The 21,605-nt window shown below is 36.9% G+C and overlaps 2 protein-coding genes and 1 long non-coding RNA gene across 4 annotated transcripts; 1 reads left to right on the forward strand and 2 right to left on the reverse strand.

The window, feature by feature from the left end:
• Positions 1 to 210: 210 nt before the first annotated feature.
• LOC109062027 (5-hydroxytryptamine receptor 7) lies at positions 211 to 3,409 on the reverse strand. The gene is made up of 2 exons (XM_019079116.2): positions 2,802 to 3,409; positions 211 to 2,154 (listed from the first exon to the last, which is right to left on the reverse strand). Exons 1-2 carry the CDS (start codon positions 3,407 to 3,409, stop codon positions 1,329 to 1,331), a joined length of 1,434 nt encoding a protein of 477 aa, XP_018934661.2. The 3' UTR covers positions 211 to 1,328.
• A 1,418-nt stretch (positions 3,410 to 4,827) lies between these two features.
• LOC122140156 lies at positions 4,828 to 11,773 on the reverse strand. The gene is made up of 3 exons (XR_006156856.1): positions 11,503 to 11,773; positions 5,100 to 5,243; positions 4,828 to 4,995 (listed from the first exon to the last, which is right to left on the reverse strand). It is a non-coding gene; the product is annotated as an uncharacterized LOC122140156 (long non-coding RNA).
• On the forward strand, positions 8,480 to 20,937 carry LOC109062096 (pantothenate kinase 1-like). 2 transcript variants are annotated; one of them, XM_019079182.2, is made up of 7 exons: positions 8,480 to 9,209; positions 13,229 to 13,581; positions 14,301 to 14,554; positions 16,384 to 16,560; positions 17,108 to 17,231; positions 17,789 to 17,914; positions 18,408 to 20,937. In XM_019079182.2, the coding sequence occupies exons 1-7, from the start codon at positions 8,993 to 8,995 to the stop codon at positions 18,465 to 18,467; spliced, it is 1,311 nt and encodes a 436-aa protein (XP_018934727.1). In that variant the 5' UTR covers positions 8,480 to 8,992; the 3' UTR covers positions 18,468 to 20,937. The 2 variants fall into 2 exon arrangements, with proteins under 2 accessions (XP_018934727.1, XP_018934728.1); XM_019079183.2 differs by lacking the exon at positions 8,480 to 9,209 and adding an exon at positions 9,937 to 10,578.
• The last annotated feature ends 668 nt before the right edge of the window (positions 20,938 to 21,605 follow it).

Consider the following 21,605-nt stretch of genomic DNA (forward strand, 5'->3'; position numbering starts at 1 on the left):
GCAGTTCGCTTTTTTTCTTTCCCTTCTCCCGCCATCTTTCTCTTATCCTCATCACCTGGATGTATTCAGTATTCAAGGTGAAGTCATAGAAATGGCATCCTAATGGGAAAAATGTGTAATGAGTGAGGTAACTGAGCTGCACTTTTCTATAGATCTGGCAATGTTCTAATGTTGATTCAAAAGTGTAAATGCAAGAACTTCACAAAAATCCCAGTTCTCTGATCCTTTATTTCAAAATATGCACAAGGAGTAACATTAAAACATCTACTACAGTTAAAAGACAATAAATAGGTATCTTTATATTTTGGTGCATCTGCTTATAATATTTACACAGGTAGACATAAGTACAAAAGTCATTACAAATTTGTTGATATTTATGCACAAGTAATTGTGAGGCACTCAAAAGAGTGAACCTGATTACAACTGCATGAATTTTTCAGTGACATGTATGATAAATAAATACTAGCGACATACCAGCTAATCACATAAGATCCCAGCAGAATCAAACTATAAATAGATGCCTACAAAAAAGAGACCCGAGTCAATCTCATCAAAATCCCTTTAATTACTGATCTGTGATCAGATTATGTCCTGTTCCTTCTGGCTTAATCACAGCTGCAGAAAGAAGCTTAGCTGACATTAGAGCTGTGCTTTAATGCGCTTTCCATCAATGCATAAAACAATCTGTGGTTTTATACAGAGTAAGAATGTGCAGAAAGAAATGGTTTGCCTTTAGCTGTGTTTAGCACAGAGGCACAAGATTCAGACACAGATGAATCACACTTAGTGAAATAACAGGTGCTGACAGCTGACAAACGAGTTTCTCATGGCTCGATAAACGTTTTTAACGCAGAAACCAAGCTGAGTGGTTTTCTGTTTTCAAGAATGAATAAATCTAAACCAATTTCTCCTGACGGTTCTATTGATCTGTATATCCAGAGTCCCTCGAGTGACAAGATATCACGATACTGGTGCAATATTGCACGTCTTGCATATAAATTCATATATATAGAGTATATGTATTTCTTGTTTTGTTCTCTTAGAATATCTGGAATTGAAATAGAACCTGGACTCTATTTGATTCATCAGCTATGTGTATTTTTCTCTCTTGTTTTACTAAAGGAAAGCCAGTGATTGTGTTCCTGTGTCAGCAAAGATGAGAAATGCAATTGCATTGACCATAACACACATCTGTCTAATTTGACCACTGTTTTGGACTGTGTAGGTACTGTCCAAACATGACACAATCCTAAATGCCATCATGACCATTTAGGCTTGTGAGTTCCTGTTCAAATGTTGACCTCTGAACTCTGTTTGCACAGTTCGGGTCACCCAGAGACAACCACCTCCGGTCTTTCCACCAGTCGTAGGGCCTCATGCATGCCAGCGGCTGACAGTCTGCGGTTAATATTGCGGTAACGGCAGCTGAGCAGGCTTCGGTAAGTGGTGCGTAAGTCGCGGTTGAAGAAAGCATAGATAAAGGGGTTGATGAGTGAGTTGGCATAGCCCAGCCACAGCAGCGTTCTCTCCACCCACAGCGGGATGCAGCTACACTCTGTCCCGCAGATGAAGGGCCGGGCTGTGGAGAGGAGAAAGAACGGAAGCCAGCAGACGGTGAACGCTCCTACCACAATCCCGAGCGTGGCCGCCGCCTTCTGTTCCCGCTTAAATATGGAGATGTTCCTGCGGTCCGAATTCCTCTTGCCCACTCCTCGCAGGAGTCGAGGCAGACGCGCACACTCTTCCACTTCCCTCTGCAGTTTGATCGCCACGGTTACGCAATCCACTTCCACGTGTTCTTCCGCCCCATCAGCCCCTTCCACCTCATCCTCCTCTTCCTCCTCCTGTCCTGCACGTGGGAAACCAGCGATGGTGTGTTTGGCAGCACTGAGCTTGGCGGCACGGTAGATGCGGTAATACATGACCAGCATGACAGTCATGGGAATGTAAAATGCAACAGCTGTAGAGTAAATAGTGTAGCCAAAGTCCTGGCTGATCAGACACACACGGTCATCGTTCACATTCTGCGCCCAGCCAAAGAGCGGTGGCAAAGTGATTGACGCAGAAAGCATCCATACAGAAAGCACCATTTTGGCCATACACCAGCCATTCTGCCTCACTGGGTAAGTTAGGGGTCTGGTGATGCCAAGGTACCTGTGATAGAGGAAAAATACATGTACAAGTAAGAAGACAGGGCTTTATTCAAAGTCATACTATCATGACAGAAAATAGCTTCAGCTATATGTTATAATAAATATGTGATGAGCTTTTTGTGCCATTCAATTTTTAGCTATTTTATTTAGACTTTATCCAGTTTCTCTACTGGTCTGATCAAAACAGTCAAGACCCAAAAAATTAATTTCTGCAACACTGCATGCCATTTCATAATAAACAATTCATGCCACACAGAGTTTCAAAGCAGAAAAATAAAACTCAGAAGCATTAAATTTCAAAGAAACCTACTTTAATAGCAACTGAATGTGTAATTAGTAACACTTTACAATAAGGTTTTATAATTTGTTAACATCAGTTAATGTTCTTGAAACTAAAAACAATTGGAATTATTATGTATAATTATACTTGAGTTTAATTTAATGTTTAAAATATTAGTTTTTGTAGAAAGTTACATTAACATAAAATTATAAATACTATAAAAAGTACTGTCGATGTTAGTTCATGATACCTAACAGATTCACTAATGATAACAATGTTATTGTAAAGTGTTGCCAAATCAATTTTCATGATCATTGATCATGATTATGATGATCAATAATCATCAGTCCACCCTTAAGAAAACTCACCGGTCGATGCTAATAACGCAGAGGGTCATGATAGACGCGGTGCAGCACATCACATCCATGGCTATAAACACGTTACAGAAGAACTTGCCAAAAATCCAGCGGCCACCGATCAGGTCCGTGATGCTGACGAACGGCATCACCGCGAGCGCAATGGAGAGGTCCGCGAGCGCGAGGGACACGATGAGATAGTTGGAGGGCTGCCGTAGCTTTTTCACGAAACACACGGAGATGACCACAAGCAAGTTCCCGCAGATGGTGATGAGCGTGAGCATGGTCAGCACTCCACCGATCAGCACCTTCTCGACCTCTCCGTAACTGAGGATCTGCTCCGCGCAGCGCGTGCCGTTCGCCACCTCCATCATCTCCAGAAGGATCGGGAAGCTGGAGGGCTTCATTTCCAAGGATCCGGAGCCCGCAGCCACTGCCACCTCTACAGACTCGTGCGCAATTTTGAATAGGCGAGGGATAAGAACTTCGGAGATCATCATGCTGTTAGAGGTTTCCACGCTTGCACCTGTCTCTAGCGCGCGCTCCTCACCCATCAAGGACTTCATAGTTTCTCCGTGGCTTTCCGCGACAGTTGATCTGTTGGCATCACCCAGCACCATGCCGTTTTGCTTTTATCCATGAACTTTTCAGAGCGCCCGATGATGGCACGAGATCACAGCTGCGCGCGCAATGAGTGATGCGCATCCGATTAGCGTTCAGTCACTGACGCGCGGCTAATTTCTCTGTTTTTAGAGGAGATTATTGATTCGTCTTTTTTGCACACCGTATTCTAACAAAAACTGAGTGAGAGGGAAGTTTAACTTTTTGTTTTTAAGCATTAACGGGTGTAACCCACGCGTTAGCAAACAGATGTGAGATGTCAGTCTTTTTCCCTTCACAACACCAAATTTATAATAACCATGAATTGATAATGAACTGAATGGATTAACAAAATAGAGTTTTGTGTCTCTCATTTTTCCATTCTGTCTGCAAATTAAAATAATTATAAAATAACAAGAAAAAATAGTGCTGTTGTTACAACCTGCACTGATAGGCGTGGGTTTTAACTCAAGTATTTAATATATTGTGTAATTTGTGACATTTTAAATTTTGTGTGTGAATATTGTGATAATTTAGAAATTATGCTATCCTTTATCCCCATCCAGTATATATATTTTTTAATTTACTTTAACTTTAATTTTAATTTAAAATAATAGCCTAACCACCAGGACACTGTAATTGAAAAGAGCAAATAAAACTGAAATGCATTAAAAATGCTGGTTTGTATTCAAACCAGTTCTGTTTCCAGTACAGAAGAACATGATTCCACATCAACCAGACTGAAAAACAGAACTTTGGAAATTTCTTCCAGAAACAAGCTACACTGGCGCCTCCTAGTGACAAAATATAAGAACAGAGCAAATGCGCTATTACCCAAGTGTGCACTGAGCGCGCGACTTCTTCTCAGGTGCGAGCATAGCGCACATATGAACTACAGCAGTGGCTCTCCAGCCCCCTGCCCTGCACATTTTGTATGTCTCTTAAAGCATATGTGTTAAAAATAGTTTAATTGACTAATTAAATGTGTCTTCATTTACAATAGATCAAGCAAAGGAAAACATAAGACTCATTAAAAATAAGTTACCGTGCACTAGCGGGTCTTTTAGCAGTGAAGCAGATCACACCACCTCTCACTCTTAGAAGAAAAGGTTAAAAAATGAACTTTTTGAGGTTCCTGGAGATTGCAACTGTGGGGGAACCTTAAAGGTTCGTTTTTTAACCTTTTTGAAAAGGTTCTAATTGGAACCCTCATTTAAAGGTGCATTAATGACCCTCATCAGTTCCTTTTTAAACCTTTTTCTAGATAGCAATAACATTATTATTATTATTATTAATAATATTATACATTACTAATATAATTTGACAATATAAAAACAACACAACAATATTCCACAAAAACTTTAAAACACAAAAATATATAACAAAAAAAAAAAAAAAAAATAAATAAATAAATAAACAAACGAACAACAATCAATATCATGCATTTATATGCATATAAATTCATTTAATAAAAAAAAAATTCTTCAACATTAATCAAAGGTGATCTTTCTTTTTTTAAGCACATCCTCTTTCAGTCTTTTCTCTCAAGAACTAGTGTTTGGTAACAAGGGCTGAAGACACCTTGTTGTGTTTGCCTGTTGCATACCTGAAAATAGAGAAAAACATTTTTACCCTCATCATTCTCTAAAATTATAAACTTACTTTATTGTGGAAATTATCATGCATATGTGCACATCTAATCAAACAGACCTTTAATCATTTTTGATCTTGTTTGCTTTGTTTCTGGTCTCAAGTCTTTTTATTTATTTATTTATTTATTTGCTACAATGTGTTGCTACAAACAAGCAATATGTTGTCTTGAGATTGATCCAGGTGGAATATCATTAGGAAGTCCTACAAAAAAGTTTGCAAAAAGGTGCATGTTAGTATTTTAAAACAGTTTGAAAATTTGTAACGGTTTTTCCGCGCGACCTCTGATCTTGTGTTACGCAACTTGCATATTAAGCCCAGAAACCTTCGCCCTGGTTTAAATGTTTTGTTTTGTTTGTTTTTATTCTCAAAATCGAAACAATATTATAATAATAATAATGTAATAATAATAATAATAATAAACAATTACTAAGAAAGAAAGAAAGACAAAAAAGAAAAATAATCTTGCTGATGAAACCACAACACATAGATATGCTTCAGATATGAAGGAGTGTTACAGAATGACATAATGGTGTTCATCAATAATATAAACGTGCTCAACCTGATCATGTCTAAAAGGTGTTTTACCAACCAGATTCCTTTAAAATAATTTGCTTTAGTAACTTGTTCTGAGCTGAATTAGTAGGCTCCCTGAGATTTAAAGGTTGAATGTGGTATGGGGAAAATTTAAAGGATGTGCTGTAAAATATGCAGCTAGTCTATTGAACAGAGTCTATTTATAGGGGTAAGAATTTCACTTCAACCTCTCAGTTTAACAAAGAATAGCTTCTTGTTCATTTATGAACATAAAACTGAATATTGATTTTTGTGATTTTTAATTTGTGTTCTAAAAATGTACAACAACATGGTGCACTAAAGATTATTGTGCAATTTAGAGATATGTGAGGTGGTCATGGGTACAGACGAAACACACTGTATCAACTCAAGGCCTAAACATTTTGGTTAAACTGATGGAGGCCACAACTGCATCTGACATCACAATTAACTGAATAAAAGTAAATTCATTAATACTGAGTATAATTTATATTATATTATCTATTTTAAAAATAGTAATTTATTAATGTAACAAGCAAATGGTGTTCTAACTGTACTAGTCTTTACAGTACATCTTAGAAAAGGTTCATGAAAGAACCTTAAATATGCTAGGTTCTAATATGATCCTTTTACCACAACAAAGGTTCTAGAAATAACTGCCAAATAACCAGAGTATCATTACAGAACCTTTGAGTTCAACTTTGAACCATTTTGATAGCTAGAAGTTCATATTTGCACTTTAAAGTTATTTTTTGAACTCTAAAGGTTCAATCTCTTCTAAGAGTGTTTATAAAGTCTGGAAATTCACACGACAGGAAGAGCAATTTACCGTTGACCACATACTGTGTGAAATGCACATCGACTGTCTACAGATTACAGAGAATTTGGCAAAAGACATTTTGAAATTCTCTAACATCAAATAAAAGCCTGACTCCTAAACATCGAAAGCGTGACCTTGCTTGTGAGAGAAATAAGTGACGTAAGCCGCATAGTGATTGAATGATAATTAAAACAGACTATTTTGTTGGACAGCTGCATTTTTTTTTCTTTTTTAGCACAACAAAATGACACAGTTTGTTAAATTAAAAAAATGTTTATTAATTACTACATCATTTTTAAGAGCATTCAAAGTTATCCAGGGCCCACAAATATGACAATACCAAAACAAACATTATGATTTTTTGCATAGTAATGCAAACAAACTCATATCAATTTTCCTCAATAATTTCTATCCCCATTCAAGTCAGCTTCCCAAAGTAAATCAGTTTGAATAGCATGTTACTTTTCTGAGCAGGGCACAAATAATTAACACCTACCAATATACAATTATAGCAATATGCTGTGAGTGGCCACAGATGAAATTTACTAGAGTTGTCTAAAGCTGCATCTGGTCTGTTTCTCTCAACAACCCAAAGCTCACATTTATGTTGGTTTATTTTTCTGTCTTCAGCTCTTGGAGGCTGGAACAGCTGGATGTCTAAAGCTGCCTTAAACATGGCCAATAGAAACCTATCCATTGAGCTGGGACGAGGGCACTCTAAAATTGCGTGTGTATCCCTGCATCCTGGAACTGTGAATACAGATTTGAACATTATGAACATTGAGACACTCTAAATACAGATTTGAACTTATGAACATTATAGACACTCTAAATAAAGAAACTGGTAAAGCCTATGGGACAGAACTGAAATACATTGGTAAATTTTGTCTTATCAAAACCAAACGGTATTCTGTGTGTACCCCATTTTAAAATAAGGTGGATGAGAAAAAATGACAAAGGAAAATAATGCTGAAACAAATCAAGCAAAGTCTTGTACTGAAAATAAATGTTTGTATATTAAGGAAAATTGGATTTAAAAATTAGTTGTTTTAATGAAAGTCTTAGAAACATACACAAACATTCCAGGAAGACTTGTAACTGTCCTTTGTTTCTTTTTCATTTTGACTATAAGAATAATGCAGTCTATCTGCTGTGCTCAAAACACAGAACTACCACATCAGATAAGTACAGCTTATTACAAATTTCAGTATAAAAGATTTCATACTTGGATTTTTGTGTTTATGATATAGTTAAATCGTTTTAGGTCTATTTTAAAAGCTATATGCATGGTGAAAATGTTTAATAATTTTGTTTTATTATTATTGAATCCAAGAAAGCCTTGAATTTATTATTTTTTCAGTTATTTGCTCCTTTGATTGGACCCAGTAAAGTGTGTTTTTGTGTGTGTATTTGTTTCATAGCTTAAAAACAACATTTTCAGTTGTTATTTGCCCTCATTACATTATGGCCAAGATGTCCAGTTCTCTCCTGGCTTTCCAAGTAGTTGAGGTCACTGATGTCACATTCACTGCAGTTTCCTGAATGATTTGGCCCCTCTCAGTCCTGTAGCTATTTTAGCATGTATCTATTCTGAAAAGCACTGCCCACAGTACTTTCCAGAAATGTACACAGTGAATAAAATGACATTTGATTATGCAATTACTCTTTAACACACTTTATTATTTGTCAGATATACTCTTCTGAAGCTTACTAAAAGGACTGACAAAACTTAGTTACCACTGATTGGAGACATACTGGTGATTTGCTTCTGGTTAGTGGTGTTTACTTCTCTCTGGCACTCAGTCTTACTTGTCAGTTACTCTTTTTCCCCGTTAGGTGGCCAAGCCAGTTGAGAACAATCACAAAAAAAAAAAAAAAATACATTTTCATCTTAATTTTAATTCCTTCCTTACTTTCATGATACTTAGCCTACTTGATACCCGAGAACCACTAAACTGAAACTCATTCACCCCACACACATTCATACAGAGAGCAATCGCTTTCAATTGCTACTCATTAAAATAATTCATTTGAAACGATAGATAGATAGGCTAGCCTACTGTTATCAACAGACACCAAGAGTGGCGCAGACGAGCATGCCGTACACCCTTATACCGCACAGACAAAAGGAGATATTTAAAGACATTCTCGAATGACTTGTGAGGAAAGATCGTTCTGTACTTTGATTTATTGTTAGCGACAGGCCATGGCTGAGTTGAGTGCGCGTGCTGGGCTGTAAAACTGGTTCGTGGAGCCATTCTGGTGACGTCACGAGCCGGGTGTTTGACGGGGTGGCTGCCGCAGCGCCAGGACTGGAGAGTGGAAATGTGACCGACAATGACCTCGACCACAGCCTGTGTTAGTGTTTCACTCTCATCGTTTAGAATTCAACACTTGTAAACACGCGGTTTTATCCTCAATGCTGCTTTTTTAATAGATAAAATCCGTGCATTTGGCGTAGGTCATTAGCCACGAGCTTTGTCTTATCTCGACAGCGCGTGTCTGTGTGTGCTTTGAGGCTCGCCTCCAACCTTATTACCGTTACCGTGGGCTGTAGGCTTTTGCTTGGCATTGAAATATGGATAAGGCCAAATCAGTGATGGATCAGAAAGGATCGGGTCCTTGCTGCACAAACGGCATGCACAAGCCACTGCGGCGACAGCTGAGCAACGGGAGCTGCAGCCCGTTCAGTCCGACGGACGATGATCACCACCACGACCCTCAAACCAACGGCTCCCCGGCGAAGAGGTGTCGGCTGCGGAGGCGAATGGAGTCAGTGAGGAAAAACCGACCGCGTGAGTTTATAGTCAGACACCTTCAGAGTTCAGCAGCAGATAATATTTGTACTTTTGATTTCAACAGTGTCTGATAAGCAGTAATTCCCCGAGGTAAGGACGTGTTCATGTCAATGTTTAACACATTATTGCGAGAGTCATGGTTTACACTGGCTGTATTGTTAGGGTTAAAATGAATTTTGCCAGTGTAATGGCACAATAAATATTGTCCTCATTGTTGGGACAGTAACTGACATTGAAAATATACGTGCGAGTTCATTTCTTGTAAGTTAAGGTATTTAACTTTACAGTTGTATCGATTTCAAACCTCAGTTTTACCTCAGGTTAACGTTAATAACGATTTTTGAAAAAGAGTCCAAAGTAGGGTTCGGAATCTTAAGGAATTTATCGATTTTTTTTTTATTAAGTACTTTTGAGTAGAAAGAAATTAAAATTTGATTTAATTTACTGTTGCCAAATTTGTGAGGTAACGTTAATTACACTTTTCCAGAGAACACGTAACGTTAGGTTTTATATAAAGTTCATGCAAAAGGAGTTGACAGATTTTTAGATAAAACACTTTAGTTGGATCATAATAATCTGCGGTTCATTATGTCAGATAAATTAGTAAATCTTATGACTGATTCATATTTTTTTTTTTTTTTTTTTTTTTTTTTCTAAAAATAACTGATTCAATAGAGTCATTTGTCCGGGAATCGGACAACACTGGACGAACAATATGTTTCTGATTCACTAAAAAGAACCGACTCTTAAGAGTCATTGGTTCGGAAATCGGACTACGCCGGTCTCGTATGTTTTATGCTGTAGATTCAGTAGCAAACCCTGTCAGATTGGTTTAATATGGCGTTCTGTTCGTTTCAGGAAAGGATGACGTTCCAGTTTTTAACGCTTGAACGTATAAGAAAATGATTCACTTCTGGTTTAAAAATGCATTCCCAATCCTAGAACATACTGTCTTCATTTCAATGCTGTCTGACTTGTAGAGTGTCTTTTGTTTTGAGGAAACCTTTGAGACTGTTCTGATTGGTCCTTGTGAAGTCAGGAGGTGTGCTGAAGCCGCTCCTGATGGAAAGGCTCGAGGCGTTTCGGCCAATCAGCGCTTGAATTTTGTCTTCGCGTGGCCCCTTTAAAGGGCTAGACAGAACCGCCCCCACCCTCCACTATACAGAATTTCTCCGTTTTTACTCACTTTTGCAAAGCGACGCGAAGAATTCAACTTTTTAGAGTGTAGTTATAATGCATTACAAGCCAAACTAGACTATTAATTAAGTTTTGCCTGTGAGCTCTCCTGCTGTTCGGGCGTTTTTGATTGCACCTGAATATATTAGGATTACCAGCAGGATGAAGTTGAAGAGTTCAAGTAAGCCAGGTAAGACATCACCTCATTCTTGTGTGATGTTGTAAAACATCTACTTCCTTGGAAATTGCTCTGATATAAATTTTATGTCCTTGCAACATACTCTGGTGACACTGTAAATGGATTTGATTTTTTTCTTTGGTATTTACTGAAGTGCAAAAATGCTGTAAAACAAGGTCTCTTGATGTCAGGATTAGTTTGTGTTGCCAAAGGTAACAGCAGCAGAAAAATGAATGCTTAATATAGCATTCACACAGTTGAGTGAGTCTTTAGTTGTGTCAGACTGCATGCCAGGCCAGCTTGTCAACATTCCTCTGCTCCAGCTATGTTTTGTGTGTGTGCTAACGCCTTTGTAGCAGCATTTTTTATTGTTCTTTTATCAACCCATGTACACAGTGTTGAAATGTATTCTTACCACCACATAAACAATATTTTAGAGTAGTGTATTAACCATAGATTTTTTAAAAAGATATTTCTCTGTATTGTTAAAGACTTTTTACATTTTACATTTATTAATTTTTCATACACCTTTTTCCAAAATGACAAATGAAAAATACAACAAGCTATTTATTATGAGGCAATAACACAAGAAGTACTGACAACACAAAGTTTCAAACATTGTCCAGAATAGCACCAGCTAGAAGGAGGAGGGATATAAGAATAGTAAAAACATGGAAAAAAAGGGCGAATTGTTATTTTAACAAAACAGCAGGATGTAGTTAAGTGCAAACTTTTGGACTGTCACAGGTTTTATGTTCTATTCAGTAGTTTTGTTCAGATTCACACACCACAAGCACACAAAGTGGATAGGCATTAAATATTTGTGAATATAAAAAACTATTATTATATTATATTAGATTATTATATTTAAATTTATGTATATGAATATTTTGACTGCTTTTGCAGTACGTTATACTGAGTGATTGTAGGACTGACCTTAATGTTGAATTTGGTGATGGCAGTGTTTCTTCTGTTCTAGTTTGATGGGTGTTTCAGGTACTCAATGGTCTTCATTCTTGCTCTTTTGCACAATCCACTTCTCTTTCACATGGATACTCACTTGCCTGCCAGTTTCTCTCTGTCAGCCCCTCTCCTTCTCGTTGGTCACATTCTCTCTCGCCACTTCTTTGCCTTTCCCAGACCCTCACATGGACACGCTTGCCTGCCAATTTTCTCTCTGTCTCCCAGTCTCTCTCCCTCTTCATGCCTCGGCTGACTGGGGGAAGTAAACAGACCTTTCACCCACATGGGCTGTTTGATGTCATTATGTCACACCACTGTCACACCCCCTGTTCACCTGCTGCTTCTGGCTCAGGTCATTCATGTCAATGAAGAGGCAACATTGTTTCATTCCTTGCTAGGATGTTCCTCTGCATTTTTCACTTCAAATAACATTAATTTTCTCTGCGTTTTTTAAAACTATGGAAGCAAAGCACATGCATATTCATTTAGATGGGCTCTCGTCCACTTGATTTGCATTCTCTGAAATGAGAGTGGCGTCCAAAATAACCCTCCCAGCATACGCCAACATCTATATTAGTGGGGGACAGAAGTGTGAGGGTATTTTGAGATGATGTTGTAGCAGAGAGCGTTCTGGTTGCAGATAAGTCACCTGTGCAGCACCAGCTGACAGTGTTTTTATACCTGGAAGGTCAGACTGATCTGCGTGTACAAGGCTATTCAAGTTCAGATCTGTGTCCCTGACCTGCCCTAATTCTTCCAGTTTTCACTGGGGTCAGTCCAGTGAAAGTCTGATGTAAGAGTCATATCAGTAATGATGTACCAATTATTTGTTAAGACTTTGCCCCTGCTGCATATTAGACGCTGATCTGTAATTCAGGTCAAATGCGACATTTCTGTGTACTGATATGTATTTAATTATAGAAACAGACCTGTGCATCTGTGTGAACGTTTGTACTGGTTCTGCTGCCTTAGTGTGTATCTGTCTCACCTGCTAAGCATCCTAAAACAGCCATTTATAGCCTCGTGACTGTTTCCATGGTAACTGCCTGACTCTTCATTAGATGCTGCAGTGTTGCTTGGGGGAGGCAAGTCTCTGCCTCTCTTTAGCCGACCTGCTTGCAATGTTTGAATTAGCTTACTTGCTTTTAAAAGTTTGGGGTCTGTAAGATTTTTTTTTGGATTAGTGGCTTTGAAAGAAGTCTCTTATGCTCACCAAGGCTAAATTTATTTGTTCAAAAATACAATTAAAACAGTAATATTATGAAATATTACTTCAATTTAAAATAAGTGTTTTCTATTTTAATATATTTTTAAATATAATTTATTCCTGAGATGCAAAGCTGAACTTTTTTAGCATCCATTACTCCAGTCTTGAGTGCCACATCACTCTAATATGCTGCTTAAGAAACATTTCTTTTTAATATCAGTGTTGTGGAAGCCATGGTGCATTTTTTCTTTGCTGAACAGAAAGTACAAAAGAACATTATTCTTTGTGAGGAAAAAAATATTTTGAACGGTTGTATACACTACAAAAATATGGTCAAGTTTTTATTCTTATGTTTTAATTAACCTTTCATTATTTATTGTGTACTTAAGGGTTCTTTAGAAGATTTTGTTTGCCAATCCAGTTTATCTACTGTCTTATCTTTGGAACACAACTTATACAATCATGTTGATCAGTCTCTTTATCTCTTTCTAGCCTTTCCATGGTTTGGAATGGACATCGGTGGTACTTTAGTAAAGCTTGTTTACTTCGAGCCAAAAGACATCACTGCAGAAGAGGAGCAGGAGGAGGTGGAGAATCTGAAGAGCATACGCTGGTACCTCACCTCCAACACGGCCTATGGCAAAACCGGTGTCCGTGATGTACACCTGGAGCTACGCAACCTGACAATCTGCGGTCGCACAGGGAACCTGCACTTTATCCGCTTCCCCACCGCTGCCATGCACAAATTCATCCAGATGGGCAGAGATAAGCACTTCTCCAGCCTGCATACCACACTGTGCGCCACTGGCGGCGGGGCATACAAGTTTGAGAATGATTTCAGAACGGTAAGAAGATGTACCACAGCATGGCTTTCAAACTGGTTTGACCATAAAATCAAATGGTTAATATACAGTGGTGTGGAGTAGTATTTTGGACCAGTGGATTTCACAAAGGGGTTACATTTATGTCACAATAAAGACCTGTGTGTGTGTGTGTGTGTAAAAAAATAAATAGTATATAGTATACTATTTTTATTTATTTAGAATTAAATAGCCTACTGTTCAAAAGTTTGTGGTTTTGTAAGACTTTGATATTTTTGGAAGCAGTCTCTTATACTCCCCAAGGCTGCATTTACTCAATCCAAAAATCAGTAAAAACAGTGATAATGTGAAAGTATTACATTAAAAAATCTAAACAAACCAGTTTTCTGTATTTTAGAAAATATTTGTAAAATTCTAAAATTTTATTTACTGACACCATAATTTTGAACTATAGTATATATTATATATCTTAATTTTTATTTTATTTATTTATTTTAATCAAGACAGATTTACATTTATTGCTTGTTGCTTTATTACTGTGTTTAGGACACAGTGTTACTTTTAATCTGACCTGTAAAAAATAGGTCTTGGTTTAATAAAGTCCAAACTTCTCAATGGAAAGGCTAAGCATCACATTTTTTTCATTAAGAAAAGTATGTTCAAGAAAAAATCGTGTTTAAGTGAATGAAACTTGTACATTCAAAGCAAATGAATCATGAATCCTTCTTTTTTTTTCTTTGTAGATGGCAGACCTAGAGCTGCTGAAGTTGGATGAGCTTGATTGCTTAATCCAGGGGCTGCTGTACATAGACTCTGTCGGTTTTAACGATCATCCTGAGTGCTATTTCTTTGAGAACCCCTCTGATACACAGAACTGCATCAAGAAACCCTGTTGTCTTGACAACCTTTTTCCCATGTTGCTGGTCAACATTGGCTCGGGCGTCAGCATTCTGGCAGTCTATGCAAAGGATGATTACAAGAGAGTGACAGGCACCAGGTCAGCACAGCTGAGCAACTTGCACCATATAGAAGAAACCTACATATAGGAGTGTCAGTAACATGGCCAGACTTTGCCCAGGCCCATTTAAACTAGTTTATTAACATTTACATTGATTTGGCAGATTCTAAAGCAATTTTGAGTGCATTACACTCTCGATAACTACAGAATGTGATAAAATTAGTATTTTGGTTTTGTCCATTTGTTTCCAAAAGAATTTCACATAGGGATGTTTTATTGTTGATAATTGCTAAAAAGTACTGGTTGTAATTTACAGTTATTCTACTGAAAAAAAACAAACAAACAAAAAAAATTTGCTTATTCTGTATTTTCTATGAGCAACTTTTGCTGAGATCTATCCATGCCATGGAGCTTTAATCTTAAAATGTCCCTCTCCAGCATGAAATATGAGTTTACATTTGCCATTTGCTAACCACATGAACTTGATTGTTTCCTCGTCTATCATGGACACAGAATCAAAAGCCTCTTATAAGCACAATAACACACAATCGACTCCTGCTGTGTTCATTTTTCCCTCTGAAACACGAGATTGAGTCATCTTCAGATGATAACAAATATGATTGACAACAGAGTAGGTTGTAAAGTTCACTGTCAGTTGACAGATGAGCGTTTTAAATGTGGTTGTGCCAGAATGGAACAGCCGTTCTGCCGTGATTGACAGATGGGAGGAGATTTGTCAGCAGTAGTCAAAGCTGATGTGCAAATCTGTCACACTTGCAGGAGGATCAGGGGCTATTACTCACATTTTACAAACCTCTGTGTGTATTTTCCTGTCAATTTGATCCTGTTCAGTTTAGTCATTTCTACCACATTCATTTACACTACATGTCAAAAGTTTGGAATTATTCAGATGATTTAATGTTTTTACACTCACCAAAGCTGCATTTGTTTGATTAAAAACTGTAAAATCAGTAATAGTGTGAAAAATTGTTACAAGCCAAAGTAAGTTTTTAAACAATTTTTTATATTTTAATATATTTTAAAATGTAATTTAATCCTTTGACAGCACTGAATTTTCTGCAGTCTTCAGTATAACATGACCAGTGATGGTTCTTCTTATCATCAGTATTGAAAACAGCTTTTGCTGCTTTGATAACAAATAAAAACATTTTTTTCAAAGAACAGTGTTTATTTGAAATGGGATTTTTTTGTAACATTGTAAATGTCTTTACTGTAACTTTTGATTTTTATTGTAACTTAATACGTCCTTGCTGAATAAAAATATTATTACTTTATCTTACTAAGCCCAAACTTTTGAATTGTAGTTAACAGCTTTCAAACAAATATTAAGCAGCACAACTGTTTGAAATATTGATAATAAAAATGTATCTTGAGCATCAAATATAGAATGCATATTAGAATGATTTCTGAAGGATCATGTGACACTGAAGACTAAAGTATTGGATGCTGAAAATTCAGGAATAAATTGCATTTTAAAATCTATAAAAATATAAATCAATCATTTTAAATTGTAATATTTGACAGTATTACTATTTTACTGTATTTTAAATCAAATAAATGCAGCATTGGTGAGAATAAGAGACTACTTTCAAAAACATAAAATCTTAATTATTCTAAACTTCTGGTAGAGTATGTTTAATATAAGGTATGATGTAGACTTTGCTTTGTGTTGCAGTGATACAACACAAGCAGTGACCTTGGCCATAGGCACATAGTTTAAATTGTGGTCACAAGTTGTATGCATGTATGAAGGCAATTATGCACTTCAGATGTGACCTGTAACCATGTTTTGACTCCAAATATTCCTTTCTCATTTTTTTTTTTTTTTTTTTTTTTGCTCTCTTTAGTCTTGGTGGAGGGACGTTTTTGGGACTTTGCTGCCTGTTGACGGGTTGTGAGACGTTTGAAGAAGCCCTGGAAATGGCCAGCAAAGGGGACAGCACCAACGTGGACAAACTGGTGAAGGACATCTATGGAGGGGACTACCAACGCTTCGGCCTACAAGGGTCTGCTGTGGCTTCAAGGTACAAAAGACACTCTGTGTTTGTGTGCGTGGTGTCAGATGACAGAGATCCACAAATGAAATCTGATGCTTCTGAGCTGTATTTATGGGGTCTTGCGTGTAGACTTGTCTGTTTCATGTGACACAAACGCATGAGATCACACTTCCTTTACATGGCTATTTGAATTTACACTGCTGTTTAAAAGTTTGCTTTCATTTGCTTTTCCCCCTTTTTTTTGGAAAGAAATTAATACTTTTATTCAGCACAAATACATTTAATTGATTAAATCAGGACACTAGAGACATTTATAACCTTATAAATTATTGTATGTATGTAATTATTTATACATTTTAATCTATATTTATTTTACTGGTTATTTTTATCATAACTGCACAGTCTACACTGATTTAGATGCATAGTCTATAGTAATTGTACAGTAAATTATAGGAGTGACATAGGACTGTTGCATTATCCAGCCCTATGTTATTATGCAACAAGTAAGACAAACTGGTCTTTTTCTGAGTGTCTGATAGGTGCATAATAAATATGTGCTTGTTTTTTATTATAGCTTTGGGCACATGATGAGCAAAGAGAAGAGGGAGAGTATTTCTAAAGAGGACTTGGCCCGAGCCACGCTCGTCACAATTACAAATAACATTGGCTCCATCGCACGCATGTGTGCAGTTAATGAGGTGTGTGTGTGTGTGTGTGTGTGTGTGTTTGTGTGTGTGTGCAGTCAGCAGCAGCTGTGAGCATCTGTCTGGCCACTCTGGGCTTCTCTACAGTGTTGCCTTGTAGCCTGGTGATCAAGCAGCATTGTACAGGGCTTTCAGGGTGTACAGAACATCATCAGAGCAGAAACTCCCAACAATATGCAGAGAATACATGATTTTATCACATTAGCTACTATCTATGACAAGTTGATGATGGCAAATGCTTTGACTTTTACCAAAAGCACCAATTTGAGCACCACCTATAAAAAGTCCATAAAACAAATTGCTTGTGCCGGGACTCCCCCTGCTGGTGCTGCAGGAAAAAGTCTCACTTAGAGTTATAAACAGAACCACATGAAATATATGCCTGCAGCAGTACTCAGCACTCATTTTAACTAATTAAATAGTGTTTAAATCTGTTCCACAGGATTCCGTAGATTTTTTTCTTCCAAAATGAGTGCAGAAAATGTGAAAAACATCCATGCATTCTACCTGGGCCTGGTCATGCTGAGTGATGTTTCTGTTTTGTCCTGTAGAAAATCGAGCGGGTTGTTTTTGTGGGGAACTTTCTGCGTATAAACACTGTGTCGACAAAGCTTCTTGCCTATGCTATGGACTTCTGGTCCAAGGGCCAGCTGAGGGCCCTTTTCCTGGAACATGAGGTAAATCTCTCTGTGTTTTTAATAATTATTTTTTTATCGAAAAACATTTGAATGAAATACACTATATTTAAAAAGATTGAGGTCTGTAAAAGTTGGTAATGTTTTTGATTAAAAGCATCCCACAAAGCATCTTATGCTCACCCAGGCTGCATTTATTTAAGCAAAAATAAAGTGAAACCAGTAATATCATGAAATGCTATTACAATTTAAAATAACTTTTCTATTTGAATATATCTTAAAATGTAACTTATTTGTGTGATGGCAAAGCTAAATTTTCAGTAGTCATTACTCAGTTCTAAGTATCATTCTGATATGCAGATTTAGAAATATTTTTCATTACTATTAATGTTGGGGGGGGGAGAATACTGGACCCAAATTTTTGAAGTAGTGTATAAGAGTGAAAATTTTCAGAAACATTTATCTTATACAGTGGTAGTTTAATGAAAACATGTATGTTTGTATGTACACTTAAATGTGTGTATGTGCGTTTCAGGGATACTTTGGAGCTGTCGGTGCTTTTCTAGAACTGCTGAAGTCGTCTGATGATGCATAAAGGAAAGAAATCATCAGAAACTGCTTTAAGACTTCTACACAGAAGCTCCAACAGGAAAACTGGAATACTGGGAACACTGGAAAATTTAAATGAAGCCATTATAGTAATTAACCTGTAAATAATCCTTAAAATAAGATTCTAAACAATATTTTTATGACTTAGTCTCCCTCAGACTGCCGACTGTAACTTAACCTTATTGCTAATTTGTTTTCTGGTTGTTTTTGTTGTTTCCATTTTGTAATGTTTGTACATGTCATTGTGTAGTGAACAGGGAGAGTTTATTAATGGCAAAAACCTGTTCTGTTAAAGTTTTGCTATCCTTGTCATGCCCACCAGGTGAGACTGTATTCGGCATTAACTGGTTTCTGTTTTTAGGCCTGGTTAAATGATGGACCTTTTAGAGGTTTTTTTGCGTTAAACTGCTGTTCAGACCCAAAATGATGTTTGACACACTATTCTAGTTCATTTTTAAGCCTCGGGTGCTATGTTAGATGTGTGTCGACTGACAGGGATCCTCGTAGTAAAGAAAAGACACTGGTCTCTATACAGCATAGAGCAACCTTTTTTTTTTCGCTTGCCTCTTCTTTCACTCTTCCTCTTCGCTACAGTTAAGAGTTCTCCATGCATTTATGCATGAAAGTCATTTTAAATGGGAATCAGTCCACTCTTAATTATATCAGAATAGTTTTTTTAAAGATATATTTACAGTGATTCACATGAAGCCTTTACTTATAAAAGGATACACAGAAAGCTCAGGGTGTCACTTATTTTTGAAAGGGAATTCTGTGGGACCAAGTGGCCAATTTGACAGGCACTTCAGATAGAACGCTTCCCTAACATCCCACATTTTTGTCCTCTTTGTCCAGCTTTGCCTCTTTTTCATCCTGCCTTTTCCCATTCTTTTCCCTGTGTAAACCAAAGCTACTTCTGTCGTCTTTTTCTGGATGCACACAGTTATATGCATATACCTCCTCTTTGGTTGCCTTTCTTTCATCTAGAATGGTACTAGAGTACTCAGAGTAGCCGTGTGATTACAAAACAGAAAGATTAAGTCAGTATGACAGCAGTTACCCACAACTCCCCATTCCTCAGTATTCAAATTTCAAACATGTTTAGACAGTTCTAAGACTCAGCCATTGTGTTTCCATTGTAGTGCCAAAGTGAGACTGGGAGAAGTCAAACCAGACAGCCTGCCAATGCCAGCATTCCTGCTTTGCCAGGCCATGTACCACATTACTTCTCCTAAAAGTTACCTAGCATTAGAGTATTTCTAAGATCCTTCTAAGTCCATTGTCAATTAAAAATAAAAACACCACTCCCTTACTAGTAAACTCTGTTGTTCAATTCTCCTTGCTGTCTTTCTTGCCTTCTATGTGATTGATCTGTTCTTTTAACCTCTGTGGCTGTTTTTAGGTTGTGTTTTTATTTTATTTTAACTTTTTTGTTACTTCAAATCTAAATTCGATTTTGGGGACCTCACATGTCAACCGCAGTATTTTAAACCCCTCATTCTAAACTAGGATGCTCTTTTTGTTTGTATACCAAACAGTGTATCAGTATGAGAGCTGAATGCTGAATGGATAATTAACATCGATGAAGATTGTATATTAATGGTATTGACAAAATGTTCTTGCCACAACCTTAGTAAGATGCAAGTATGAGCATGTTTCCTCAAGTGTTCAAGCCTGTGTGACTGCACTGCACAATTCTATGCTATACTTAAAGCTGTCATTCATTGTGCATTAGACTTGAATCCACAAAATACAGCTTCATGTTTTGCAAACATTTGTAAGGTTTGAAGTAACTTTTGTTGTCATACTAGTAAGCAACAAAACCAGCTGCCAGTTACAGCAGTTTTGTTTAGTAAAGAAACTGCACAGACGCTTAAGTTTCAAAGCTGTATTAGTCTATATCATAGACGGTTGTACTAATACAAATCCTTATAGAGATCATTTTAATGTATATGGTTCTCTTCCTCTGAAAGGTGACCTTTCACTCCTTTTGCTATGCAGTAAAGTCAGTTCAGCTAAATGTTGTTTGCTAAAAGCAGCTTGGTTGAGAGAGTTAGAAACTAGCTGCTCGTGTCCTGTTCGCCACTTTTGTCAGTAACACTGTTATAAAGAGTGAAAAGGGGCTTTTGACACATTATTGTTCTTTTTCTGTACCTGGGTGTTTTCTTTTAATTCCTACTGACATTTTTAAACAAATTATACTTTGAGTTGCTTGTTTGATGCTTCTTTAATGGATACTTTGTGCTGTTATATTCAATTGTACAAACCTAAATATTCCTGTCTTTGTTTTTCACCTCTCAGATGTCATTAAAGCCACACTGTTGAAATTTGTGGCTTTGTTAAGAAAATATGAGAGATTTGATGTCTGCGATTCACTGGGTTTGATTGGATGCTATTATGCATAGACTCAAGAAAGGACAATTTAAAGAATAATAAAGTTTAAAAACAAACAAAAAAAATGTTTATTTATTTTTTTTTCAGTTATTGTCACCCATTTTAAAATGCTAACACAATAACGAAGACAAGAAGTAGCCTACACAGGTTTGTGCAAATCCTAAAACATCGTTTTTTACTTTGTACTATTTTGTCTTAACACGTTGATAATGCAAAAGCAGAGATATTTACTAAACTAAGTTGAACATGAGAAAGGGAACGAGGACAAAAATGTCAGGTACAATTGAACTATTCACTACCTTCTAAAAACTTACTAGATAAACGCTTTTCAAAAGCAAATGAGTGGCTCACCTTGCCCCCTAGGGTAATACTCATAGGCAAACAGCTGATCTCCTGTTATCTCCTGACTGCCCCCCCACCCATAAAGCTTTAGCTTGAACCCTAGGAACTCAAAACTAACGGTGGGGCGGGGTCTTAAAAGTACATAAACTTTTTACATATCAATATATGTTTACATATCAATATATGTCTCGGTTTTAAATTTTCAAACACTTAAGTAATCACAAAAGTTAGTTTACAAGATATTTTGGGCTTGTGTTTTCACCGACGATAATCAGTCACGGAAATTGTTTTTTAGGGTAATAAAAAATAAAAAAACCTATTATTGATTTAGATAGTTTTTTACATTTTAAATATGCCTTAAGGAACTTTAGTGTTGATATAAGATGGTTTT

Source organism: Cyprinus carpio, chromosome B17 (assembly GCF_018340385.1).
Source record: "Cyprinus carpio isolate SPL01 chromosome B17, ASM1834038v1, whole genome shotgun sequence".
Taxonomy (NCBI): domain Eukaryota; kingdom Metazoa; phylum Chordata; class Actinopteri; order Cypriniformes; family Cyprinidae; genus Cyprinus; species Cyprinus carpio.